The sequence below is a fragment of the Phalacrocorax carbo genome, chromosome 1 (assembly GCF_963921805.1).
Source record: "Phalacrocorax carbo chromosome 1, bPhaCar2.1, whole genome shotgun sequence".
NCBI lineage: Eukaryota > Metazoa > Chordata > Aves > Suliformes > Phalacrocoracidae > Phalacrocorax > Phalacrocorax carbo.
Window position 1 is genome coordinate 117,384,844 of NC_087513.1, and position 26,791 is coordinate 117,411,634.

The following is a 26,791-nucleotide window of genomic DNA, read 5'->3' on the forward strand; positions in this document are numbered from 1 at the left end:
CCCTCGGTTACACAAGCACAAACAGAACGGTCAAATGCTAGAAGGTCACACTTCACCGCGTGACTCCAGCATTGTTCCATATTGACACGAATCAGATGAACACATTTTACATACGACTAGCAAACCCCTACACGAGGGTGGGTGATGGGGTTGAGGGAAGAGGGGAAGCCCTCATCTCCAAACATCTTCTTGGCCACGGCACAGGCCATCCCCCTCCGAAGCCCCGGTGCTTCCCCGCCACCTGACTAGGCCTCTCCCCCCCACCTCCTGGTCTGACAGACAAAACCTCGAATCGCCCAAGCGAAGCGAGCACCGCTTAGGGCCGTCCGTTCCCTCTCGCATTTTAAGGCGGTGGAGACTGAAGAGTGTGACGAGGAAACGCGTTTCCCCTCGGCAGCCCAACAGCGGCTCCAGCTCCTGATTCCCTCCAGGGCTGAATGTGAGACGGGTCAGAGGGCAGAGATGGGGACGCTGCCCAGTGCCCCCACGCCGCCTCACGGCCGCCCACCCGCCGCCGGCCCACCTCCCGGAGAGGACGCAGGTCCCGCCGCCACCGCCGCAGCCTGCCGCCACCGCCGCCGCCGCCGCCGCCGGCCACCCGCACCGCCCCTGCCCGCCGCCGGAGGCGGGGCTCCCCCGCCGCCATCTTAAGCGCGCTCCCCTCCCCTGCGCGGTGCGTAAGCGTGTGTGGCCAGCGGCTGGCTCGTCCTTCTCTCACCGCCGCGCAGAGCTGAGGAGCGAGGGGGAAGGTACGCGGTGCTGGCGCTAGGTGGGCGGGGGAGAGCGGGCCGGCTGACCCTCCGGCCCCGCCGCCCCTCCGGGCCCGCCTCGCAGCTCCTCGCCGCCCTCGGCTCCTTTGCAGGGCGCGTAACGGCAGCCCGTCAGCGGCCGGGATCGTCCCGCGGGGAGTCCTGTGAGGAGTCGGGCTTCATCGGAGCTCCCGGGTTTGCTTTGCTTTCCCGTTAGAGAGAAAAACCGAGCTTGAGGAGGTGGTAGTGAGTGAGGCGGGCTGGTTTGCAGCGAGGTGCGACCTTGATGGTGAAGCGGGAGGGTGGCTCCTGGCCCTGGTGAAGCCAGTCAGTAGCTGGGCAGGCTTTTTAGGAGCTGGTTAAGGTTTCATTCTCGCTAGATGTCTGCTCGTGGTTAATTAGAAGGTGATTTGGAAGGCAGCTGGCAATTAAGTCAGAAGTGAACAAAAACAGCAGTTTAAACTTGCTTTTATGGGGGAATACATCTTTAAGTGTGCTATGCCTGTGAAAAAAGCAGGCTTTGTATCTAGAGCTAACTGGTGTGTTAAACAGAAGAAACTTTGTCTGTAGTGAATCTCTCCACTCTTAAAAATGTTAGAATTGGTTCTCCTGCCTGACACTTGAAGATCAAGCTGCTCCTCCCCTTTTTTTGAACCTGAGTTTTTCAGCTTTGACTATATCAGTGCTTGAACTGAACAAGTTGAATATCCTCAAAAGAAGGAAATGGTATTACTGTAAGGTGTATGTGCAGAAGAGCTTAATCCTTTCAGAAGTTAATTTAGTACTAAAGATTAGGCATTGACTTAGTTTTTTGGGTTGGTTTGTTTGCTTGAGGTTTTTTACCCAATCACTGGTTGGGCTTTCTGCAAAACATTAACACCAAATGTGTATTTCTCTGCACATACCTCTTGCTACTTTATTGTTACAGTTAGTGTGCACTCTAATGTAGTTTTACATAATTCAAAGTGGAATTCTAAATAGGATTTTAAAGAAAAAAAAAAAAAGCCACTTTAATCTACTTTCAAATAGCCAGCTTTGTCCATCTGAGTGTGCAGTTTTCTTCTTTGCTGTTTTCAGTTACTGTCACTTCGGCATACAATCAGAGAGGACAATGTCCAATGTGCCAGTGGCTGTGGTGACCGGGGCCAACAAGGGGATCGGATTCGCTATTGTGCGGGCTCTCTGCAAGCAGTTCCCAGGGGATGTGTACCTGACAGCCCGAGACCCCGGCCGTGGCCAGGAAGCAGTGGCAAAGCTCCAGGAGGAAGGGCTGCGTGCACACTTCCATCAGCTGGATATTGATGATCTCCAGAGCATCAGAGCTCTCCGTGACTTCCTAATGGGGAAATACGGAGGGCTGAATGTGCTGGTTAACAATGCAGGGATTGCTTTCAAAGGTAGGAAATCTGGGATAGGCCTATGTGCTGTGGAGAAGGATAGTAGATGCATCAAGGATTTTACAAAGCTACTTGGGTTTTATAAAGTTACTTATGCGGGACTTCTGTGCCAGTGGCATTCTGCTTTTTTGGCTGACCAAGCTGCCTACCTTCTTAAGCATGATGAGAGGGCAATGTGAAATGCTCTACCATTAGTTGGGCTAGCTGTGCACGTAAAGGTGCTTCCCTTGAGTATTGTGTCTGCATCACATACAGAGCATGAAAATACGTTAGTCACACAGAGCACTTGAGTAGAGTTGGGTTTATTGCCCCAGTGCCCGTGAGTTTCACCAGGCCCATGGGAGCCCATCATCTGTGTGAATATCGGCCGTGTTCCTTGGGGATCTGTTTTTTCTCTCTTCTGCAAGCCTTATACTTTGTTCTAGGCATTACCTGCTCAAGGATTCCAGTTGATTAAAAAGAACCTTGGCCCTGGGTGATTTTGTCATCTTTACTGATGTTTAACTTTCTCAGGCCATTCAGTTACCTATAGAACAGTTAACCTAAGTCTTGCTGTGCTGAGCAAGAATTTAAGCCTTTCATCTTCTAGTGAAAAAGAAGGCAGGGAAAGTGAGGAAGACACGGCTGTTGTAAAGTAGAAGAGTGCATTCTCTTTGTGGGCATTTATAAAAAGTTGAGAATCATGTTAGCTCCAGATAGTCGCAAGCATGGCTACTAGTTCACTTTCCTGCCAGTACAGACTTGTTCTTTCCATATGTTCTGGGTTTTTAGTTGGTTGGTTGTTTTTGGGGGTGTTTGGTGTTGGTTTTTTTTTCTTTGTTTTTTAATCTCTGCCTGATCTCCAGTTAGGACATGTAATTGTTCAAGCACAGCATTGTGCTCACTCCTCTGCTCACAGCTTGAGTTAAGGAGGCCTGTCAGGTAGTGTGGATCAAACCTCACCTACTGCTGAAGATGGAGCTCGTCGTGTAGTGGGAGCGCGGTAATAGAGTTGTGAGGTCCAGTTGCTGTATCTTTCGCATGGTACTTTGCAGGAAGATTGCTTGTGTTCAAGGTCAGCTTATTAGGAGGCAACTCCTAATATAATTGTCTGAGTTCCAGGATGTGCTCAAGATAGAGAGGTGTTAAAACCTTGCAGTAACAGTTGAAAGATTGTGTCTCTGTCCATGCTTACCACTTATAAATCCTGCAGGTGCTCAGATCAGTATTTCTTCAATTCATAATCAGGGCCTTAGCACAACCTATTAGTGACAGTGAGTTTGAGCAAGGCTGAGCTGCAACTACAGCAACTGAAGCATGGTGTTGCTGACTTTGCAGCAGCTGTAGCCTCCATCAGGGTGGGTATCTGGACAGGTGAAATAAAAGCTCCTCAGATTTCTGCAGCAAGATTTGCTAAAGCTCATCTGTGAGAGGCAGTTTGTTATTGTGGAGCCACCGAACAAATAAATAGGTAAAATAGCTTGACCAGTGGAGTTCCTGTTACTTCCTTTACTTCCAGATGTTTAACCTAGACTTTCTTCAAGCTGACAACTTTCTATGAGTCAGCAGTAGGTCATAAAATTAAGAAATGTGATAGAGGAGCCAGTTGTAACTTTTTCTCTAAGTATCTAGCATAGAGGCTAGAGGGTTTAACACCTCTAGTGTGTAAGAACTTGCTGTGATGCTTATCTCATATTTTGGCTCTAATTCTTGCTCTGCCACTGCCATTTCTACCCCAGCTTGCTTCTTGCCTCGCCAGGTTTCTGCTACCATCCCAAAATTTATGCTTTCCTTTCTTTATTGTAGTACTAAGCATCATTGCTGCCTGCCAAAGATTAGACTTAACGTTAAATTTAATTTATTGTTCAGTTTTTGTGCTGTACTACAGGTAGTCAAGGAAAGTCCTCCATCCAGCAAAAACTGTTCATGTATGAAATGATTGTGTCTATGGGTTGCCTTCTGGGTGAGCTGTGAGAACAGTCGTTCTGGTAATGCTTGTTAAATCAAGGGAGAGTGTATCTATCAGATTTTGCAAGTAATATATCTTGCTAGACAAATGAGTGGGTTTTGGAGTGTAGGGAAGCTTCTCTATTATGAGGTGGGTATGGAAGCAGGATTTTGGAGTTATGTAGGTTTTTACTTTCTTTTCTTTTCCTGCTATCACAACTCTTGCAATAGGTCATGGTCTGGCTTTGTGTCTCTGATTTGAATGCAAGCGATTTCCAAAACTTGATGCAATTGGTGCCCATTGGTTGATAGTAAAAATAAGTCGGCCATTAAAGCTTGAAATAAAAACACAACTACAATAAGTATTAATGACCTGTTACTGCTTCTCTGTTGAGTGTACATAGGTCTGGGCTATGGAGACAAGTGAAGACCTGCCTAATCTATGTAGGTGGCTTTCATCACTGCAGAGATAGAGCCTGTAGCAGAAGAATGCTGTTACTTTAATTCTTACTTCCCCCTCAGACTGGAGGATGCATAGCATATGGTTTTATTGCTGAGCCAAATTGTCAGCTGATAGCACATCCTACCCCACTTCTGGTAGTGGCAAGCTGTGAATTCTGTCTGAAATCATACCCTAACAACACAGTTCTATGGTCTGCATATGCTTATCTAAATCAGCTCCCTTTCCTAGTGGCCAATTCCCATTCTTCTGCTTGTGTAGCACAGATCTGTCAGTTCAGGGGGTGATTTACGATGCAAGTGTTTATCAGTTTTGGGGCTTGGGGGCTTTGGTTGTTTTTTTGTTTGTTTGCTTGGGGTTTTTTTTGTTTTGTTTTGTTTTAGACTGCACCAAATCTTAGCTCTGCATTCTTTATTGAGGCTTTTACAGTGTTTGTTGCAGTTTGGCAGTGCTCTGACTTCAAGTCCTAGCTAAGAACCCATGACATGACAGCATAAGAATCAGGATGTAGAAACGGTAGTCTGTCCTGGTGTTCCGTGTTAGTGCCGGGGTGGCAGTCTAACTTTTGCATCTTCAGTGGCAGCATCCTAGATTCAGGATCTTCCCTTTTGATTTCTCCTCTGCCCCATCCCCTCCCCTGGTACGTTAGGATGGCGGTGAAGCGCTGTGCTATGCGTTTAAAAGGAGAGGGCACCTCAGAGTTTACTTGCATGTGGTTGTGGCAGCCCAGACTGAGTGCTGGGTGTGAGTAAGTACAGGCAGGTCAGTGGGCAGGTTGGGCAGCACACCTTGCAAGAGAAGTCTTTCCTCGTCTCTTCCATATAAAAGGCAGAAAGACAAACGGTCTGCGGGTTGGCAAATGACTCTGCAGAGTGATAAAACTGACTCTCCTGGGGCAAAGCTAAAGCCTTCAGCTAAGAAGAGGTGAAAACATAATTAGCTCATTATTAATATAATATTGCAAAGCTGCATTTTTTTTGTTAGTAAGAATGTGTTAGTGATGTTGCTGCTTTTATTATGTATTTTAATTGATTTCTTAATTACCAAAACAAAGGAACTAAGATAAACTTTTGGGTTTTAGTAGTTTGGTAACTTTCTTTCAAACAGTAGCACAATTCTAATTTTATTTATTTTTCTTCCCTTGCTACCACCTCTTATGAAAAGTTCATGACACAGCTCCATTTGCGGTCCAAGCAGAGGTTACACTGAAGACAAACTTTTTTGGAACCAGGAATGTTTGCACAGAATTGTTGCCTCTTGTGAAGCCTTACGGTAAGTGTAACATAACAAGTAGAGAAATAGTTTTATGTGAGTTTTGGTCCTCATTAAATGGGAGAGTTTAATGTCCTGTCTCAGAAGCACACTGCCCCATAGCAAGAGGAACGTACCTTGCTGTACTGTAGGTAAGAGAACAGATGGCCTTTATGACACCCAAAACAATTCTGCTGTGTGTATTTGCGTGCACTTTCAAGATGGTCACATTATTCTGTTGCGGATTGAAGTGGAATTCTCATGGTTCCCTCAAGACATGAAGAGCTTACCCACGTTCTTTCCATGGTATCTGCCTACCTAAATTCTTATTGCTTCAGAAAGGACATTCTGATGATCCAACTAGGATAAGGAAGTACCTAAGTGTTTCAGCTGAGTTTGTGACATGCCTGTTCTTACTACTGCTGAAGAAACCTTTTCATTAGGCTGTTGCTCTGTCTCTATCTAGATCCCAGCCTTTGCTGTATTTACAAGTGTCTAGTGATGTAGCTATAAATGGCACTTGAAGATGTACATTAAGTTACTGTGATTGTGTTGATGTTAGGAGGAATGGGACGAAAGCACTTTACCAAAAATGGTAAATACAATGGACCAGGGTTAAAGAAGATGGATGCGTCATTATGAAAGAGGCATTAGCAACATGCAAGAAATCTGTACCCGTTGGATGACTGTCCTGCACAGAACACTCCTGCTCTTGAAACCTGGGAGCACTGGAGGTGCCCTGGAATGCTGCTGACACAGCATGGCTGATTTGAAAGAAGGGTATTTGGATCCAATACCCACACCAAACCTAAGGGGTTTTTTTAGTACAATTCTTTTCAAGACTTGTGATCACTAAATATTTTCATGGATATTTGAATAAGCTTGCTGCTGTGAATGAAATGTTGTCTATACCAACATTTAAATACATCTGGGTTTTTTAAGAGCAAAGAAGTCGAGTAGGAGAGGCAACTGTTATTCCCTAGGGAGGAAGGAAAAGATAGAGTAAATGAATTTTGGGGGCTGGTAGGGGAGAGAGTAAACAGTGCCAAAATTGCAATTTAGTCTTCTTGTACTAAGTGTGAAGGACAAATGCATTGTTAAAGTCATTAACAGAAAGGATTAATTTCTGTAGCTTTTAAGATCTAAACTCTCATGTTCATTCCCTAGTTCATAGCCTGAATGGCTTTGAATTAGCAAGAAAAAGTGAAATGGTATAACATAATTTTGGGGCAGACGAGTGAATTACTGATTCAGCTGACTCGTTCCTCTGTACCAGAGTGCTGGAAGATAAATAGCTTACTGCAGGTTTGCATGCTGGAATTTGTAAATCTTCAGGTATTCTGTAAACAAGCTGATGGTCTCACTGCATTAAGAGGCAGATTGCTTTTGTTGAATTCTGTATTATTCTAGCTCTTGAGGTATACTCTCACAGTACTTCACCTGAGCTGTTGTGGAAGTGAGAACTTTTGACCATAAATTCTGGCTGCCGTTACTGAGAAAGCCACTTAATACTCTGAATATGCCTACAGATTGTGATAGGCTATTTCCTGGAAGAATATCTGAAGTTCAACAGAGAGCTTTTGAAGTTTCACACCTTAAATTACTCTCTGTAATGGAATCCACGAGAAACACTTGACATTGAGTGAACTGGGATTTTCCAGAAGCTCTGCAAAATAGCCCACCCAAAATATTTGACAGGTATTCACCAAAGTAGTGAATACGTAACTGTAGGGCAAGCACACTTCAGTGTCTAGGCTTGTTTAATGTGTATAAAAGTAATTGGTCTTTATTCTTTTTTTACCAGGTAGAGTGGTGAATGTCTCTAGTATGGTAAGTAGCTCAGCTCTGGGAGGCTGCAGCCAAGAACTACAGCAAAAGTTTCGCAGCGACACAATAACTGAGGATGAGTTAGTGGAACTCATGACCAAATTTGTGGAAGATACCAAGAAAAGTGTGCATGAGAAAGAGGGTTGGCCAAATACTGCCTATGGGGTATCCAAAATTGGTGTCACAGTCTTGTCCAGGATTCAAGCCCGGATGTTAAATGAGAAAAGAAAAGGTGACCACATCCTTCTCAACGCCTGCTGTCCTGGATGGGTGAGAACGGACATGGCAGGTCCTAAAGCCCCTAAAACACCAGACGAAGGGGCTGAGACCCCAGTTTATTTGGCTCTTTTGCCTTCTGATGCTGATGGTCCTCATGGCCAGTTTGTTAGTAATAAAACTGTTCGAACCTGGTGAGCTTACGTATGTGGACCCATGCAAGTGCTTATATGACTGTGGATTAGCCTGTGCCCCGATAGAGTGTTTACCCAGAGCAGTCTCATCCTGTCTGCGGCAGCAGTGGGGTCCTTTATCATTAGGATCAGGGTTACAGTTATAGTAGTCCTCTGGGATTAAGTCTACACTAGGATACGCTTCCCAACAGTCTCCATTAGCCTGCTCACAACATTGACTGTGTAGCCCAAAATCTGATTTGTGGGTATCCAGCCCAGACGATACAGGCTAATTTGGTGTTGCCCTAATGTAGACGTGCCTGACCTTGTTTACCTGAATTTACTCTTAATTAAATCATTGCTAGCTGTTCTCCCACTTCCCTGAGACAGATCTCTGACATGGAGTTGGGATGAAGAAGCAGATGCCTTATGCTTTCTCAACACAATAGATCTTTCTAGGAACCGTAGTTGCTTCTTGAGGTTGCGCAGGGCTTTGTAAGGGGGGAGGGGATTGATCTGAGTCCTACAGTCTGACCAGTTTAGGGGGAGGTTAATAAGACCAGAACAGAATCACTGCTGTATAGACATTCCTTATTAGTACAAAATAGAATTAGGTGAAAATAAAAATAGCAATAACATACCATTAATAGAACTTAATCAGTTGGCTTTATTAATATGTATGTCAAGAAATGATTACTTACTGATTTGTATTCATCCAACTGGCTAATTCTGATATTAAAAATTTATAGTGTTTGAAAATTCACTTTGATTTTTCTGCAGTTAAGTTTGTAGCTGGGATGTGTGATGCTTGGACTATATAAAGAGAAAATAAACTATAGAACTGATATAGCAAACTCTTCCTCAGGACTTCCAGTTCATTTATTGCACAGCCACAAGTTTCCTTACTAGAAACCTAGATTAAGTGCTCTCCATGTAGTAAATGTTACAACACTATTTCAGTCCTACCCTGTAATACATGAACTTGTTTTGGTTACCATGATGATATCGGAGCAAAATCCCAAGTAGAGGAAGCAGTGACATGGAGAGGACCAAATTTGTTTTCTCATTTTAAATATTGGTTGTTGCATTTCAAATGCTAAATCTTGAAATGTTTCCATGGCACCTCGAGCTGTAGAGGTGGAGCCATGTGGCAGCAGAGGCATGGCACCTGGGACAGCCCCAGGTTGGGGGGGGGGCTGGAGTGAGGTGGGGTTTGGTCACACCCAGGCTGTAACCGTGCAGCGCTTTCTCCACCATGTCCTGCCAGCCAGCACAAAAGCCACGGCAGGGGCTCCAGGCCCTGGCCCATCTTCCCTGCAAGGCAAAGTGCACACTGTGCCGTGCTCTGCTGCTTCCCTCTTCCCCTTGCTGTGAGAAGCTGAAGGAGCTGGAAACAATTGCCTATAAATCTGTCATTAATAATGACAAATCAGTAATGGACATGTTAATTCTTAATCAGGAGTCAGCAGGGCAATGCCAAAGCGGCTTAGCTGGCTGGGTTTTACATTGGCTTCCCTGGTACAGTTTGTGTTTGGGAAAGCCTTGGATCAAAAGAAGTTAGACAGAAATATGTGTGGTTTTGGTAATCGCTTATCAGCACAGAACAAAGGTGTGATTATTAGTTGGTCTTTTAAGGATACAGTAGCTATTGTTTTTATAATGATGGAAGTCTTGCCAAATGAGTCATGCCCCAGAGCTCACTGAAGAGCAGGATGAGGGCTGCCCCAAAAGTTCTCATATTAATCTATTGTCAGTGAAGAAAAAAATCTGAGGCTTTAGTTTAAGGGCAACAGATCAGTTACAAAATCCCTGTATAAAGTTTTTTAATGCATTTTTTGTACTACTGCCAGACTGCCTACAGTATGATAGCTCCAAACCCATCTAGTTAATACAGTAACTTGACCATCATTCCGATGCACAACAGGAAGAACCACAGTTTGTGTATGCTCTTCTAATTGTGTTAATGGTATCTCAGCAAAATAAAACATGGCTGTTCTGATTTAGTAATAGATTGTGCACAACTTTAGGAGATGTAGTCCAACAGCGGAGAATCGTACCTGGTTCTTCACACCTGAAATGCTGCTTGAGTCATTAAGTTTGAAAAGTTGCATGCCCGACTGAGTGGCGTGTACAAACTTTCCAAACAAACCTTGACCCAGCTTTCATATGGTTTGTGCAAAGACCAGCCTGTAAGAGTCCCAGGTTCGTTTACTGTAGCTGGATGGTATCCATTGTTAAATACAATTTAGTTTCTAAATATCCCCTGTGGTCTCTAAAGCTCTATAAAGTTGAACTTCCTAAATCTAATTCAGGATCTGGGTTGGTTTTTTTTACGTTCACGCCAAATAAATTGTAAGCTTGAAAGTTTGACAAAATATGTATTTCAAAGTCTTATATTAAGCCTTTTCACAGTGCTTGTTCTTTGTTAAACCTACTTACCCTGTTTCAGGGTAAGGAAGCAAAGTGGGAGATGATGGCTAGGCAGCCATCTCCAGAAATGTCATTCCTCATGGTGAAATTGATAGTAATATAGACAGTTTCTTCTGGTATGAGCAGAAAGAAGAACAGAGGACAGATCTTTTCACAACCTTTGCCGCTGTGGTGTGGTACTTGAGGAAGGAGAATCAGCTGTGTGGATACAACTTCAGCTGCAGGAGGTAGAAACAAGAGGCAGAAAATATTGGCCGTTCACGGGACCATTCAGAGTCAGGAAGGAGCTTATGCAGGAGAAGCTCATCCAGTGGCAATGGCAGGGGGCCTGGGGCCTGGGAGGAGAGCTGGGGCTGCGCGGGGCAGGCTGCTGGGCAGGGCTCTTTGCTGAGAGCAGGATCAGAGGACAGGCTGTACAGCGCGCATGGCAGGCTGGGTCTTTGGACAGGGCTTGCATTGTTCAACAAAAAACGTCTTTTTTTTTTTTTTTTTTTTTTCCTTCTTGAGCTGCCTCACTGCTTCTCTCCCATGTCTGTTGTGTCTTAAGTATTTTGTTGCTTTCAGATTCTGGCATGCTTGCTGAGTGGTTATTGTGTAAAGTTTAAGGGTTAGGAAGGGGATGAAATAATAATATGTTGTACGGTATAAAACTTGTATGCGTGATTTACTGTTTTTACGGCATGTCACTACCATTTTTACTTCAGAATTTATTAGCCAAAGAAAATGCCTGGCAACACAGTAGCTGTGGTGACACGAGACAATAAAGGAATTGGATTTACAATTGTGAGAGCTCAGTGGAGGCAGTTTCTTGGGGAGGCCGTAGCTCGTGCAGGATGCAGTCAGGCAGCAGCGGCAAAACTTTGGGAGCGGAAGCTGAACCTGCTGCCGCATCGGCTGGATATAAATAGTGTGTGAGGCCTCTGGGACATTCTGAAGGAGAAGCTACAGACATCCCAGTGGGCTGGTTAACAACGAAGCCATCATTTTCAAAGGCTGTAGTAGGACAGCTGTTCAGCAGAGCTTTGCTTTGGAAAGCCAGTGATCTGAAGGTGTGGGGGCAGTCAGTAAGGAGGCTGGTCTGATCTAAACCTTTTTGAATCTAAAGGGGATTACAACCAGGTCATTTCTGCCTGGATCCTCTGCAACGCTGATGACTGTAGCGTGGCCCATGCTTTTATATCCATTACGGTCCCCGTGCTGTGTAGTGCAGTGCATTTGGTTTTCAAAACTGACCGTAGACATGCCTAGAGAGTTTAAGGTCAATTTACCTAAAAAGTTGATGAGAATATACCTAGCTTAACATGTTGTTTCCTTAAATTTTCCATTTAAGTGTTTTCCTATATAAATAATGAAGATGACAAGAACTCTTGAGAATTCATTCATGTCCATAGGTAATTTTAATTGAACCCATCTCTTACAGTAGTATAACCCAACACATCCTGACTTTGCTGTGGCGTTCCTCTCATCCTAAAAATCTGCCAAGAAAATTTAGATTATATATGCCACCCAGTATTACTTAAAACACTTAAATGTAGAATAGAATTCAAACTCCAGTCTCTATTAGTATAGGAAAGTTTTTTGCTTTTTAATCTCAGATAGTGAAAAAAGAAAAGGAACAATAACGATGTTTTACAGTGGAAATTCTTCAGTTTTTGTGTTTGCTCTGCAAATAATTCATTTTGGAGCTGACGATAAAGGAAACTGTCAGCTGGACAAAGTTCTGGTCTTGGAGGCCAGTTTTCATCGTCTGTAGATCTCTTCACAAGGTTAGCTGTTCATAGCACTTCTATCTGAATGAACAATACCCAACTTCACGCTTCCTAGTTTGGATTGTGGTCTTGTCTTTGCACCCTGCTCACTGATCTAGAGTTGTGGTTACTCGGCGCTCTTAAAATCCTACCCTGTCTCTCCTCAGGTACATCCCCACATACTTGAACACCCTGATCTGATGGGCATTCTCTGTTTTGTTTGATTGGAGTTATACAGTATTCAGAGGACATCTGACAGTAGTGGCTCCAGTGGTGGTTTATTTGTGAATGTATTGTTTTAGACTCTGCTAGGGAGATAAAATCCTGAAAGCAAGCAACTTGTTAAACTTCCCTCAGTAAATAACAGAAATACTGTATCATTTCCTAGCAGAAATTTCGTATTTTAAATTGCGAGGGATATTTCTAAAAAAACTCAACAAAAAAGAATCTGGCAAGTGATATACAATTGGAGTAGGTTGTACTTTTCCAGTACAAACTGAACAGATTTATGTCAACGTGAGGTGGAAGTTAATGTGAACGTTCATTAGATTGAAATGCAGCCTGGCTGTCTCCAGAATTGATTACATCAGTAAATCTACTACTTGATCCCATTCCAAGGGCCAGGATTTAGCATGGGCAGTACTGCCATGGTGCATATAAAACAAACTGATTTATAGCCTTTCCTGAAAAGAAGTCTTGAATAGTTGGTATGATAGTCATGCTTTGAGTTAGCATAACCTCTGATACAAAAAACAGCATTCAGAGTTATTTTTCAGATGATTTACCAACCAGCAGATTTGTAAGCACAAGAGCAGAGGAAGTGGATTAGTCTGGAGGTTGGTTGGTTTTGGTGCATGTTCTGATCAAAGCTTCTCAGCAGGCTGAGTGCTTCCGTGGCCTCTCCGTCAGGTGTCCTCGTTTGGGCTGGGATAGAGCTAATTTTCTTCCCAGTAACTGGTAGCTGAACCAGGACATTAGGAGACACTTGGGTGCCTGACAGCAGCTGACCTGATACTGCGGCCATTCCCTCAGCAGGACCCCAGGAGGATCTCTCTTCTCCACCTGACCTCCTGGTTCTTTGACATTCTAGACAACCTCTGTCTTGTGGTAGAAATGGCAAATGGATTCAAAAGTTAGGTGGAAATGGGAACAAAATGAGTATAGTTAGGCAGCCACGTACAACTGGTGCAGTTAAAGAACACAAACTGGCGAGAAAAAGAACGTCTAAAGAGATAGCAAACCCTCAGAAACTAATTTTAAAATATCCTAAGTAACATGTTATGTTTTAGGACATGAATGTCATGAGTTAAGGACATAATCAAAGATACAAGTTCCTTGCTCTGTCGGGCAGATATTCAGAAGCAGTGACCTTCATTTCCAAGAACTAAGCAACGCTGCCTTGAAAGTTACAAAACCCTAAAATTTAGAAATGAAAACATAAATTGATGGCATTGCAGTTTAGAAAGATAAGCAATGTTGATGCCCATGGTACTGAGTATATCTGCTGCGTGTACACCGAAGGAAAAATGTGATATTCAAATGATCAAATCAGTTTGTCGCATTAGGAGGGAACCCCATCTGAATTTAGAACCTGATTGACTGTGTGCTCTAATACCACCCCACTTCTGAAGATTTGTCTTTGAAAATGATGAGGGATCTATAATAAAGCTGTAAACCACTGGAAAACGTTTTAATATTTTGTCACACAGATTTCCCACATGTGTTACACGTTTCTTTGAGGTTACCCAGCCTTTGAGGCGCCCACGCCGACCTCCGCCGCGGCCGGCAGACGCTGGCTTCCCAAACGGATGGAGTGTGCAATAGCTGTTCTGCGTGGGCCATATGAAAGCTTGTGAACAACTGCTAAAATTTTATAGTGAGATAGCATGTGCTGAAGCTGGGCCAGCAGTGCTTTTTGGTACCCGGTCCGGCTTTTGGAGACGTGCACAACAGGGGAGGGAAAGCACAAGTGGAAGCGCTCCTGCCTTCCCAACTTGCGTCCACCCTTCCAGCAGGGGAATAAAGCAGCCTCATTAGCTGCCAGTAACCGTAGCTTTTAGTTGCCTGAAGAACAACATGTGAAATTGTATCACTAAAATCTAGCTAGGAAGGGGAAAGGCAGGTGGTTTCAAGAAAATAAGTGTAAAACTTACTGGAGATCACTGCTGAAACAATATCCATCATAACCTTAAAAGCCATGGTTTCTATTCTTTAATCTATAACAGAACAGGTCATTTTTCCTTGACTTTTTCAGCTACTTTGAACTACCAGGATTATGTTCTGTCTGCATGTAGAAAAAAAAAATAAACCAGCTGAGGTTAAATGTTTCTACAGTATATAAATCCTTGTCTGGCAAGATCATGTATTTACTTTTTGTAAAGAACAGAGGGCTTCTCATATTGGACTTGAGCCTTTTATAAATATAACAACTGAATCCCCGTGGAAGCCGCACCTACAAAATTTGTCAAAATCGCTTCATGCCTGAAACCAGCCGGAACAGAAGCAAAGCTGTCAAACGTGCCTTTACTGGCTTCAGTGCAATGGAGATGCTGCAGCTAACTTCGCCTGGCTCCGCGCAGGGACGCGCATACTTGCGGCGGGCGGTGCGAGGCCCTAGCGTGGGGAGGGGACACGCGAGGTTGCGGCTCCGCCCAGCCGCCGCCTTGTTTCCAGACGGGCCGAGGCTGATGCACCAAGCAGAGGCAGCGGCCCGGGCGTGACCCGCCGGCGGGGCGCCGCCCCGACGCTTCTCCTGCAGCCGGGCGGCCGCGGGGATCCCCCGCGGGGTTCGCGGGGCGTGTGTGTAGGGGGGCGGGGAAGCGCGGAACCGCCCGGCCCTGTTCCCGGCCCACGCCGCCAGGAGGCGCTCGGCGCCCGGGCCCGGCCGCGGGTGTGTACCATTTCTTCGCGGGCGGGGGGAGGGGGTGGTCGCGGATGACCCGTTCCGGGCTGTGGCGCCCACCGACACTGTCAGCCCCCCCTCGCGGCTTGGCGGCGGGTAAAGAGCAACGCGACCGCCGCTGGGCGGGGACACCCGGAGTCTTCCTGCACCGGTGTACCGGCTTGCCCCTCCCCCTCCCTGTATGCGGTGGTACCGCCCCGGCTGCGGCGCGGCCCGGGCGGAGCGGCTGGGGTTGGGTTGGGGTTTTTTTTTTCCGCTCCCTCCTGTTGCCATAGAGACTGCGGGGCGCCGCCCCCCGCCCCGCGCCCGGCTGGGACACGTCGCGACGCCGACGCGGCCGGTGGCCCGGGACGTCTGCGGGGCCCTTCGCAGGTACGGGGGCGGCGGGGAGGGGGCGCCGCCGCCGCCGGGCTCGGTGCGTTCGGGGAGGGGCGGAGGGGATACGCGCCCGCACTGGGGGTGACCCGCGCGGAGAGGGTGTCCTTGGCGGGGGACACCCCCGTCCCGTCCCCGCAGGGCGGACCCCGAGGGGGGCCACGGTCCGAGCCGCGGCCCCCCCGGGGCGGGGCTGGGTGACCCCCGTAGGGTCGCCGGGCTGTGGGGATCGGGGATCGGGGATCCCTCGGGATCGGGGGCTGAGCGCCCGCCTCGTTAACCTGTCTTGCTTGAGGCGATGCTGGGAGTGGATGGGTGACTGTTAACGTCTGCATTTACTGAGGAAGTTCGTGATCCGGGATTTGGAAGACGTGCCTGAAGGTCACTGGCGAGTGGCTTTTGGTTTGGTTTGGTGGGGTTTTTTTGAATCCTTCTGCCTTTGTATATAAGCACAAGTAGGATCTAGTGGCCATTTTTAGATTATTGGATTTGTTCAAACCTTGCCGACATGTAGCAACATAGGTACGTCAGCATCGATGCACAGTGCATCATTAAGTCCATCACTGCTTCACTGGGTGGGAATACACTATTCACCTGTCTTTTCACAGCAAAGTCCAAAGACAGCGTCTTAAGAACTGAAAAAGACAATTTTATCCCTAGTGAATTTTTATTAGTTGTGGTTTGTTTGTTGTTTTTTTTTCTTGAGTAGGTACGTTCTGTTTTACCCTCAGAGTCTAACTAGATTTTACTTAAATAGGCTAGGGTCTAATGCTATGAGGATGCTTTAAGGGCATGATTTTCATATAATATTTAGAACCCCTTTAAGTGCTATTGATAATTTGATTGATTCCTGTGCTCTAAGTGGATTTATGCAGGTGTATTGCATTTACAAATTAAGACTTTTCATGTGTTCTGTCAGCAAAAATGGCTAGCTGATTCTAAATTATCTAGACAAATGTCTTATTTATGGAAGTGGCACCACTCTTGACTGGGCAGAGAGCTGCTAGAATACTTACTAGCTCATGCTTTTTTCTAAGGAGCATGAATACAACCCAGCAGTCCAATGATTAAGGTACTTACATGAGATGAGGGAAATAGGGTTCAATTTCTTGCCCTGCCAGCGGCTCAGATTACTCATAATTTTTGCTGACCGTATATTGCAAGTTTGCCACTTTGTTAGGTTTTAATGGAGGGTTGACTGTTTTTGGAGCAAGGATAGCTGTGTCCCAGATAAATGTTATACCCTGCAAGGCACTGGGGTTTTTTTACTCTCTCTGCTGTGAGAAGCACTGCATACATCCTGGTGAAAACAGAAAATTAAACCTTTACTGTAGCAAAACAAACAGACAAAACCAACCAAACCAACCAACCATGGCACTGATAACAGTGTCATAATACTTTTATTTTTTTTTTATGGAGGTGGATGTAGGTTGGATGACATAGAGTGGTTGTATTGTCAATAGCTGAATCCTACTATTGGGGGAGTGCAAAGATGGCTTGAACCTGCCTTTAAAATCCTTTCTCTTTTTGGGTGCATCCAGCATTTTTCTGTTTCTGAGAGTTTGCTACCAAAAATCTTATACTGATATAGTTATTTTTGTTTGTTAAAGTTAATGGACAATATACAATTGTTGATTTTAAAATTTTTTTTATGATGTGAGAGATTACCTGCCTTAAAAGAATATAGAGGGCTACTTTGATTTATTTTTGTGTCCTAACAGTAGGAAACTGAATGTAGATGCCTTTCAGAAACACTATAATGTTTTGTTATAGGACTGTGCTTTCTGTTCTGTATCAGTGATGTAGCACAGATTGACCTAAACCTGGCATTCCTAGGCTAAGCATCTCTCTAGAAGAATATTTTTTTATATTAGCTAACAGGAGACCCAGTGTCATAGCTAGCGTAGGAACGAAGGTGTGATTTTTCAGTACATAGAATCCAACCATGCTTGTTACCCTTTGTTCTAAAACATGTGTGTTTTGGTTTTCTAAATCAAAAGCATTGCAGAGTATGAGAAAATCAGGTCTGGGTAACTTATTTCTCCTCCATAAAAATATAGGGATACTTTTTGGTGAAATAAAGGAAGGTTAGAATGCATGCCTGATGCTTTGGCACAACACCTTAATCTTGTACTTCAGCATCTGCTGCTGACAAGTTGAGATGCAGAGTTCTGAGAGCTACTTCTGCTGTGGGCTGAGAGGCCCTTTAACAGGATTCCTCTGGAAAGCTGTATTTTGATATGAAGTGTTTCACATTCCACTGTGACAAGTAACCTTTCAAAACACTGCAGACATGATGAGTTATTAAAACTATTCACTTCTTCCTGACTCCATGTCAGTGCTTTGCCTGTTTGTAGTGAGATTTTATATTCCTTTCCTTTGTTATTGTGTGAGAGATCCATGTGGATGGAGGGAAAAAAACATGTTTTATAAATAGGAAAATGTGACTGCAAAACTTCCAAAAACGGGCAGTGGGGAGTCATGCCTGTTAAATTATTTTTAACTTTGTGTTGAAACTTGATCAGATGACCTGTTTATTGTGATCCATCAGTGCTTCTGCATATTTATTGTTAGCTTACATTACTTCATGTTTGCCAGGACTTAAATGCAGGTTACCTTTTTGTAACTGTGTACATGTCTTAGTTTACCAGGAAATTTCACCTTACTATGAGAACCAAAGATGGATCCAGAAGAGCAGGAGTTACTTGGTGACTACAGATACAGAAATTATTCTTCAGCGATTGAGAAAGCTTTGCGAAACTTTGAATCATCAAGTGAATGGGCGGATCTTATATCTTCCCTTGGCAAACTCAATAAGGTACAGTGTCACAGGAATATTTTTTCATTAGTTTATTATCTTTGTATTGTTATTAACTTTTCTGTAATTCATGGAACTTAGCAAAATTGAAAATTCACTCAAGAAAAATATTATTTCATAAAGGAAAGGTATTTAAAGAGCTAAGTCAGTATATTTTATATAAATGTGAGAAATTCTGGTAAAACCAACAGAGGTTTCCTTCAAATGGTATTTGTTTTCTTTATACAGCTAAGTTAATTTAGTTTTTGCATCAAAGAAACCCTTCGGATGCTAGTTACTCGCTCAATACTGAGTAACTTAAGTCAGTAACTGTAGCTGTCTAAAGTTACTTAAGCTTTCTTTAAGTCTTTTTAGACTCTAGCTAAAAACTAAGCTAAAGAAGTCTTTATATGGAACAGGAGGTCACAAGTTTTAGTACATATTCTGAGTTAAAGTTTATATTTAAAGACCATGTTTACTTGACCATGCCCTTCCTTTGTATTTGGGGAAATAATCCATTTGCTGCTGGTGGTGACTTTTGTATGACCATGAAAAATATAACTGAATATAGGAAGAAAGAAAAAGACTTTTACAGGAAAAAAAACTAGGAATTGTCCTCTCCTCCTGCCCCAGAAACAAGTTGTACATTGTTTGTGTCGCACTTGGTCGCTTTTAACATAAAGCTTTTCCTGAGTGTACACGGGGCAAGAGTAGTTACAGTCATTGAGGATAATGGGGGATGTGAGGAGGCAACTCCTGCATCTATCGAGTAACAACAGATGTTTCCTTATGAATTCTGCATCACATGACTTTGCTGTCATTGCTAAATCTTAATTCTGCAGAGTTTTCAAAGGGGAGGAGAATCCATAGAATTATAGAATCATAGAATATCTCAAGTTGGAAGGGACCCATGACGATCACGGAGTCCAACTCCCTGCTGCTCGAGGGACTACCTAAAACTAAGACCTCTCACTGTAAGACCTCGCTACCTTAGCCCACAGCTCCTCCTCATTTAGTATCATTGGCAAGCTTACTTAATGTGCACTCGATTCCTTCATCCAGATTATTTATAAAAACATTAAAGAGCACCAGCCTGCAGTTGAGCCCTGGGGAACCCCACTAGTCACTGGCCGCCAGCCCAATGTAACCCCATTTACTATAACCCTTTGAGCCAGACCCATCAGCCAGTCACTCAGCCAACGTAATATGGACTTGTCTAGCTGTGTGCTGGACAGTTTATCCAGAAGGATGCTAAAGCAAACAAGAGCTTTGCTAAATCTGAAAAACACACGTCTACTGGCTTCCCTTGGTCAACTAGATGGGTGTCATAAAAGGAAATTAAGTCAGTTAAGCGGGACTTTCCCCTTGTGAATCCGTGCTGGCTGTGACCAATGACTATGTTGTCTCTTAAGTGTTTTCTCAATAACTCCCAGAATATCCTCCATAATTTTACCAGTGCTGAAGTGAGACTGACAGGCCTGTAATGATCAGGGTCTTCCTTCTTACCCTTCTTCAAAACTGGGACAATACTTGCCAAATTGAGGTGGTTTTTTTTTTAAGGACAGCCATGTTCTTTCCTCTTCAGAGGAGAGAAGCTGAATATTGCTCTGGCAAAAGGAGTTACACATTTCTGCCATCACTGTTTGACCATGATTCCTGTTGAGTCAATAAGGAGAGCTAGAGGCCTTCAGAATGCTTTTCTCAAAAGGGAAAATAAGAAATAATTAGAGTGGGAGATTTCTTACCTGTGGCAAGAGGTAGGCTTTGATCTTTTATCTTGACCTAGATGAACATCCTGAACTGATTAACACCTGTCTGAAATATTCAGGTACAGAATTGCCAAAACATATAGCAGCATAGTAGAAACAAAGCAAAAAAGCTTTTAGCTGTTCCATCGGTCCACCTGCTGTTGTATTCTGTGGACTTAATCTTTTTAGGAGCTTAAGAATTGGCAGAGCAAATCATCCCCAGTGTTCATCTGCTTGTGTCATCTGAAAATAAGGATGATATGTCAGGGGAATGTGCTTCCAAAATAAAGATTGTGAAATAAAATGTCAATAGCTATTCTCTTAACCCCTATAATTACTTGGTCTCTTACATCCTAAAACATAAATATTGTTGTTGAGTTCTGTTAGTGCTGGGGGGAGGGGAAGGTGTTTCTAACGTAAGAGCCTATTTTCTTGTACAGTCAGTTCTGAGGGTGAATGAATGAGCAGGGAGAGGATGGGTAGGAGGGAGGAGATCAACAGTGTGTCAATGATAAAATGGTCATAGTCAGGAACCTGTGGGCCAGTAACTGGTTTGCAGTGATGCCTGTTAAGCAAATATGAAAATGCTGAGAAAGGGGATGAGTAAGTCGGGGAGTTTTGGAAGTACTTTTCATGCTTCTGTAGTAGCATGGAAGATCTCTCTTATGCACACGTTTCTTAACGATCTCTGTATTGTTGACTTTAATTGTGGGTGGTTTTGCTTATATAGGTGTAATATTTTCTGAGGCTTTGTCTCCTGTAGGCAGGGTTTGACAATACTTTGCACTATTGAGTCCCACTAGTTATACACATGCACATGCACACGCACTTCTATAGAAGCCCAGTGCCATTAGCCTTTCAGTACAAGGTCTGGAGGAAGCAGCACAGGCTTTTGCTACTTAAAGATGAGGGGAAAAAGGATGGAGGGAGCTGATCCAGATCCCTTTGGCCTTGGCTGAAACAAGTGGTCTTGGAGCTCTTGTTGCTGTTACTCCTGGTGGAGAGAGACATCTCTGCTACTGCTTTCTTTTACTACTTAGCTACCAAGGTTAAACTGAAGGTGTTTTTTCAATTTCTCTGTTGCTTCTATGGTTCTAACTGATGTTTCACAGTGACATGCAGAACCAGGCAAGCAACAGAGCAACTGGTTGACTTTAATCTGAATGGTCAGCCAGTTGGGTTGGTTTGTAGATCTAGAAAGATTATTTTTTGTCACTTGGGGAAAATGAGCCTTCACATGACTTCAGTGGGGACAGCTTTGTCTTGAATCACTTTAAAACAGGGAGAGGAGTAAGGGGTTTTTTTTTGGTTGGTTGTTTTTGTGTTTTGTTTTGTTTGGGGTTGGTTGGTTTTTAATTATTGTGCTGTGACTCATCTCTTGCTGCTTAAAGTAGGCCAGATGAACCCTGCCCCAAAATTGCATTTGTTCCTCATTGGTTTTGTAGGGAGCCTGAGGTGAGTTACTGCAGTTTTGCCCATGTTTTCTAGCTGTCTTAGGCTCCTAAGATTAGGTAAGATCAATCTCCCCAACAGTCTTCTGAACAGAACTGCAGATACCAAGTGTGAGCATGGGTGAAGGATGGAGAGTTGGCAGAATTTGCTACACCTTTGCTACAACTTATGCTACACCCCAGGCTTGTAAGGGAAAGATTTTTGGGGTTTTAGTTTGTATAGTGTGGGTATTCTGCATCATCATGGTGCAGGAGAAACAGTAGAAATTGGTGTTTATAAATGCTTATAGAAGAATATAAATGGACAGGTGCAAACAGGTGGATTAAACAGGCAGTAAATATGTATGTTAATGTTTTTAAAAGGGTCTTCAGCTTTGCCCTGAAACTTTGTCATATTCCACTTGTAAATACCTCTTGCTCTGTGCTTTGCTTCTGTTCAAGCTCTAGTTACTATAAAGCAGTCATTTAGTAGCTGCAGCCTAGGCTGCTCCATGCTTCAAGAAATAGGATTTTTCTCCTGTCAGTACTGTTCTTGGATCAGCTTTGAAACATGTTTTTATTTTTTTTTGCAAATCTGCGTATGTTCACTGTTTGGAAAGCACAATTTTGTGACTAGGGTTTTCAGATGCTCAGTACAGATTGTTGCATCCAGAATACGGTAATCCTTCTCAATTGTCTTAGTGCTAAATGTGATTGTGCTGTTGCAGATTTTGCCAGCTTGTTCCAATGTTGTAAAAGGGTACAACTCTGAGAAATCACTTTGACAGAAAAAAATGCTGGGGGGAGGGATGTTGTCTTTTTAAACGACAAATAGGTGGTGGTTCAGCATATGTGGGTTTATCCATGAAATAAGTATTTTAAACTTTGCTTTCATATCCAAAATGCATGTCCCTGTCTATTCAGACTGTAAGCAGATATGTATATAATATAAAATATGTATAAAAGTATTCATGTAGGGGGAACTTCAGGCAATTAAGAGGCTAAAAATGTTATGAAGTTAGGAAAATCCAAGTGCATAGTTTGCATTAGGGTTTTTAATCCAGATTATAGGCATATTTTTTCCAGAAATTTTAACTCTGGGTGCAGGCAAATAGTAGATAAGTGACACAGTTTGCAAAATGAAGAATGGAACAGTAGTAAATATTGGATTCCACAGCCTGCTTTTGTAAGGAAACTATGATAGGAGGTTTTCAGAAAAGGCTCTGAAATTTACTGATTCACAGAGAGCACAAAATCTCACTGGGTTTTTGGCAAGTTCATTTAATCTATATATATTAAAAACCAGCAACAACAAAAAACCTAAATAAAAAAGCCAACCAACCTTCCAAAAAAACCAACCTGCATCTGTTTGACAAGGATAATGGATGGATTTTGCCATGCATATTGGCAGAAATACATAGTTCAACAATTTTTTAACAGGTTTTGGATATCAGTGGTATGGAACTTGTACGTAGGCTTCATTAGTGACTGTTGCCTCTGAGCCTGACTGGCACGCCAGTGTCCCTTTTCTGAGCAAGATGTTCATTTATGGTTATTGTTCACCATGAAAACAAAATATTATAATGTGAAAAATCAGTTGTTCTAGAGGGATTTATTTTATGTTTGCAGCATGGTTGACTTGCTCAGTAATGGTAATAATATTTGCCTTAAAGGAGCACTTTCAAACTGCTTTTTATCCTTGGACATAAGTGTGTAAATGCACAGATTATAAATTCTAACAATACTAAATTTTAGTCTTTAGTCTGCAATTTCAAAGTAATTTTTTTAGTCAGACTTTTGGTAGACAGTATGTTACTTTTTGTTTCTACAATACAAAAGCTTTCTTGGTTCAAAAACTTCAAGGTGAATATGATTTCAGACTTGATCTATTTGGAGGGGAAGGGGAAAGCACAAAAATCATTGCAGCTGCACAACTATTGTTTGTTTCAGTAGTACATGTGATGTTATAATACGTCTGTTCTTGAGGGGAGAGAAGGATTCTTCTGAAATACAGCTTTAATGAGCATAGCCATTAATTCCACCAGTTACTTCATATGAGAACTCTGACTGCCACGGCTTTGTAACAACTGTTGGCCAAATTACGAATACAAACACCACTTGCCTGCTGTTGAAGGCAAGCCTTGTATCTTTGAAAAAAGGGAGGCTTTGCCTCCTAGTTGCTTTATGGAGCTTCACCACACCCATTGCACAAATGCAATGTGCAGGACTAGGTATATTTTATACACGCTTTCTTTTTTTTCCCTTTTTTTAATATAACTCTAGCTCCTAGTTTACAGTTTCCTCACAACCATCTTTGAACTTCCTGCTGCTATTTTTATGGAAGCTGGAGCTCTGTTTAGAATTTTTTTTGCTTAATTGGAAGATGAATCAGTGGAAAATATAATCACAGGCTCTCCTTCTCCCCCTCTTCTCCCAACCACTGTTGTCTAAAACAAGAACTATAGTATCTCCTAGTTGAAGATAATCTTACAAATTGATGTACATGCTGCCTTTTTCTGTAATTATATATAAATAAAAATATTTACTTGATTTCCTTGGGTTCTTTATGTCTAGGCAAGTTGATCTAACTTGTCTCTAGCAGCGCTATAAAGCAGTGCAGAATTACTTAAACCAGTAACTGTGGAAATGCGAATATTCCTCTGTGTACCTGTGTCTGTGTTTATTTTGCTTTAGGCACATGCATATCCTGCTGCAAAGAATAGATAGCCTTCCCTTTCTACCCTTTATAGCACACATTCAAAGAAATTCCAAGTATGCTTATCCATTAGAAAATGTTTAGTTTGTATAATATATTCTCTAATCAGTCATAAAGAAAAAGAACCTGTAGAAAGTTGAAAACTGGACATACACATGGACAACAGTCATTACTTTGCATGTCTCATTTTTTTCCTGACTTACTGCTTAAAGCTTTATTTTAAAAGCCAGTGGTAGGTCAAATACTTCCTGGTTTTCTGGGATTGTTGATTGCTCACTGATCTGTGAAAAACAAACCCTGGGATGATATATTAAGCGTGGAGCGCTTGCTGGCAGTTCAGGCTTCTCAAGTCAACCCTTATGTGCGGTTCTGGTGACATTTAACACTTCTGCCACCATAACTGGTCATGTGGAAAGCAGCTGGAGAAAAGGAGAAAAGTAGATCACAGGTGGGCTTTAGCCCATATGTAAATAAAGACAGTCAAATTAAGACAAGAAACAAAAGAATGGGTGAATAATAGATGTGGAAACCTGTGAGCAGAGTTGTCCATCTGCAGTCATTAGTGCTGGATTCTGAATGTAGAAGCAATGGTTTGGGACAGAATATTCATCTGCATACAGTGCCAATGATACCAGGCTTGCTACCACAACATTTAAGTACCTGTAACTGCTGAAATTATAATGGCATTTCAGCAGTCCTAGGTCACACAGACAACTGATTCTTTTTTTTCAGTTTTGGGAGCTCAGGATATTTCAAAATCAAGCTTCTGAGATTTGCCTGTTGGCTCACAGAGACTGATTAGCATTTGGAAATATGTATATTATCATGTCACTCTTATTTCAATTAACAGTTTTAGATCCGTCCGCTAATTAATGTCTTCAACCTTTTTAAAATTCTTTGAGCCCTACAATTCTGGGGAAGTTGTTAAGAATCTGAACCTTTCAGCAAAATAGCAGCCAGCCCACCTTTCTGCTGGAATGGCTCTTGGTGCGACCACAGTCTTCTAATATATTGCGGCGTGCAGGTTTAAAATCCCTTGCATCTGCTGGAAGATCAGAGACAACTGTTAACCAGGAACACCCACTCTTGAGAAGAATTGTAGTTCATGTCCAGCTGTGTATTTCTTCAACCCAAGTCAGAAAAAAAAAGATAATGTACTTTTGAGAAGGGATTTTCATCTCAGAATCATTCTAATGTGATGGGCAGAAGCTTTCCTCAGCTTATGTATGAGGATCACAATAAACGGCTTTAAATCTTGCTTCCTGTACAGAGATGTCTTCTGATTCTTCAGATGAAGCAGTACAGTTGGCACATGTACGTGAATGAGTCTTCTAAGTTAGTCTCACCTGCTGGAATTTGGACATAGGAAGGTTTCAGAGTTATCCAGGAGAAATACTTAAGACTGAGTTATCCCTGAATATCTACTCTTTAACTCTTAATATACCTGGAGTATTTTTTCCTCTTCTAAGTAAATGTTTGGGTGTTCAGGGAATGAGAGTTCTTATTTGCTGGTAGAGATTTACTTCACATCCTTAGGAAGTGAAATAAACCAAACAAGCCGTTTTTAATGAGGTAGCATTATTTCTGTAATGGGTGAGATTCTCCATGTAATAAACAGTGAATGTTTTAATTTCTACCTAGCTGATATCTAAATTTTAACTGATAGAATATTAAGATGATATTTGTTCAGTCCTAGGATTGAGAAGGAGAATATCGTTGGCACGTTTTTTTTTGTAATTACCTTCTTTTATATATACACAGGGTGTGGGCAAATACATACCAACCAATATAAATAGAATGTTTCAAAGTCCAGCTTTCAAGCAGTCTCCAAAGTTCTTTCAAGTATTAAAGTTTTCAATCTTTAATCTTGAAATAATATCACTCATGGAATATATGAGTAAATCTCTCAATTATAAAAGATAACTCCACAAATATAACCTGCTTTAGTTTCATATGTGAAATATTGCTGTATTCTTGGGTTCTGGTTTTGAGTACCTGCTAAAGTGCAGATCTCATGCTCATAGTGGGGGAGGGAAGGAAGGAAATTAATTGACTCTAAATGGCATCTGTACTGCATGTATTTCAGAATGGTGTGACATTTCTATTTACTTTTGTTACAAACTCAGCCTTTTTCTTCTTGAGTAAATTTTATTTACTAGAATTTCTTTACTAACAACTGGTCTCTCAGTTTAGGCAGAGCAGCAAATGGGAGAAATAACACAATAGTAGCCTCACAGATTCTAGCTTCTCAAGCCCACCAACTGCAAAGTCTCAAAAGAGAAGTTGCACACACCTTTGAAAGATGATTGGATTTATCTCTTCTTCTTACTGCTGATGAGAGTATTCAGCGTTCAAGTGAATGCCGTGATCATTGCTGAACTGTTTTGGTTCTTGTCTTGGAAATGAGCAAGGAAGGGCTAGTTCAGTTGTCTGCTGCATTTTCAAAACCCTTTTTAAAAACAATTACGTAGGATAAGACCATGACTTAACCTTTGGGAGAGCCAAGAATTTGCCTAATCCTGAAAACAGCCCAAATGTCAATCTGCAGTGAAACATTTGTTTGCATTAGCAGACAGTGATCAAAGGCTAAAGTGCCATTTACTTACAACTTCTTTTTTTTTTAAATTGTCTCTGAATTGAAGAGAC

General features: G+C 42.7%; 3 protein-coding genes across 14 annotated transcripts in view; 2 read left to right on the forward strand and 1 right to left on the reverse strand.

Annotated features, from left to right (window-relative positions):
• SETD4 (SET domain containing 4) overlaps positions 1–19,306 on the reverse strand; it is a 29,738-nt gene extending 10,432 nt beyond the window's left edge. For 4 of the 7 annotated variants that reach the window (XR_010376039.1, XR_010376040.1, XM_064471399.1 and 1 more), the window contains exon 1: positions 287–648. The gene's annotated coding sequence lies outside the window, so the exon portion shown is untranslated. Of the gene's footprint in view, positions 1–286; positions 649–19,296 lie in introns of those variants that run through there. The other 3 variants (XM_064471424.1, XM_064471416.1, XM_064471407.1) reach the window with 3 other exon arrangements.
• LOC104039819 (carbonyl reductase [NADPH] 1) lies at positions 593–8,853 on the forward strand. 5 transcript variants are annotated; one of them, XM_064471457.1, is made up of 4 exons: positions 593–749; positions 1,827–2,146; positions 5,697–5,804; positions 7,588–8,853. In XM_064471457.1, exons 2-4 carry the CDS (start codon positions 1,861–1,863, stop codon positions 8,022–8,024), a joined length of 831 nt encoding a protein of 276 aa, XP_064327527.1. In that variant the 5' UTR covers positions 593–749; positions 1,827–1,860; the 3' UTR covers positions 8,025–8,853. The 5 variants fall into 5 exon arrangements, with proteins under 5 accessions (XP_064327527.1, XP_064327563.1, XP_064327538.1 ...); XM_064471493.1 differs by lacking the exon at positions 593–749 and adding an exon at positions 808–944; XM_064471468.1 differs by lacking the exon at positions 593–749 and adding an exon at positions 917–995.
• Positions 14,804–26,791, forward strand: part of DOP1B (DOP1 leucine zipper like protein B) — a 54,315-nt gene continuing 42,327 nt past the window's right edge. For both annotated transcript variants that reach the window (XM_064471367.1, XM_064471376.1), the window contains exons 1-2: positions 14,804–15,451; positions 18,098–18,272. In XM_064471367.1, the coding sequence (XP_064327437.1) occupies positions 18,135–18,272 (138 nt within the window). In that variant the 5' untranslated portion in view covers positions 14,804–15,451; positions 18,098–18,134. The remainder of the gene's footprint in view (positions 15,452–18,097; positions 18,273–26,791) is intronic.

Excerpts from the sequence above, each read along its gene's own strand:
- LOC104039819 (XM_064471457.1), top strand. The coding sequence starts at position 1,861 with ATGTCCAATGTGCCAGTGGCTGTGGTGACCGGGGCCAACAAGGGGATC. Across the intron at positions 2,147-5,696 it reads TGCAGGGATTGCTTTCAAAG|TTCATGACACAGCTCCATTT; the intron begins GTAGGAAATCTG and ends TCTTATGAAAAG. Across the intron at positions 5,805-7,587 it reads GCCTCTTGTGAAGCCTTACG|GTAGAGTGGTGAATGTCTCT; the intron begins GTAAGTGTAACA and ends TTTTTTTACCAG.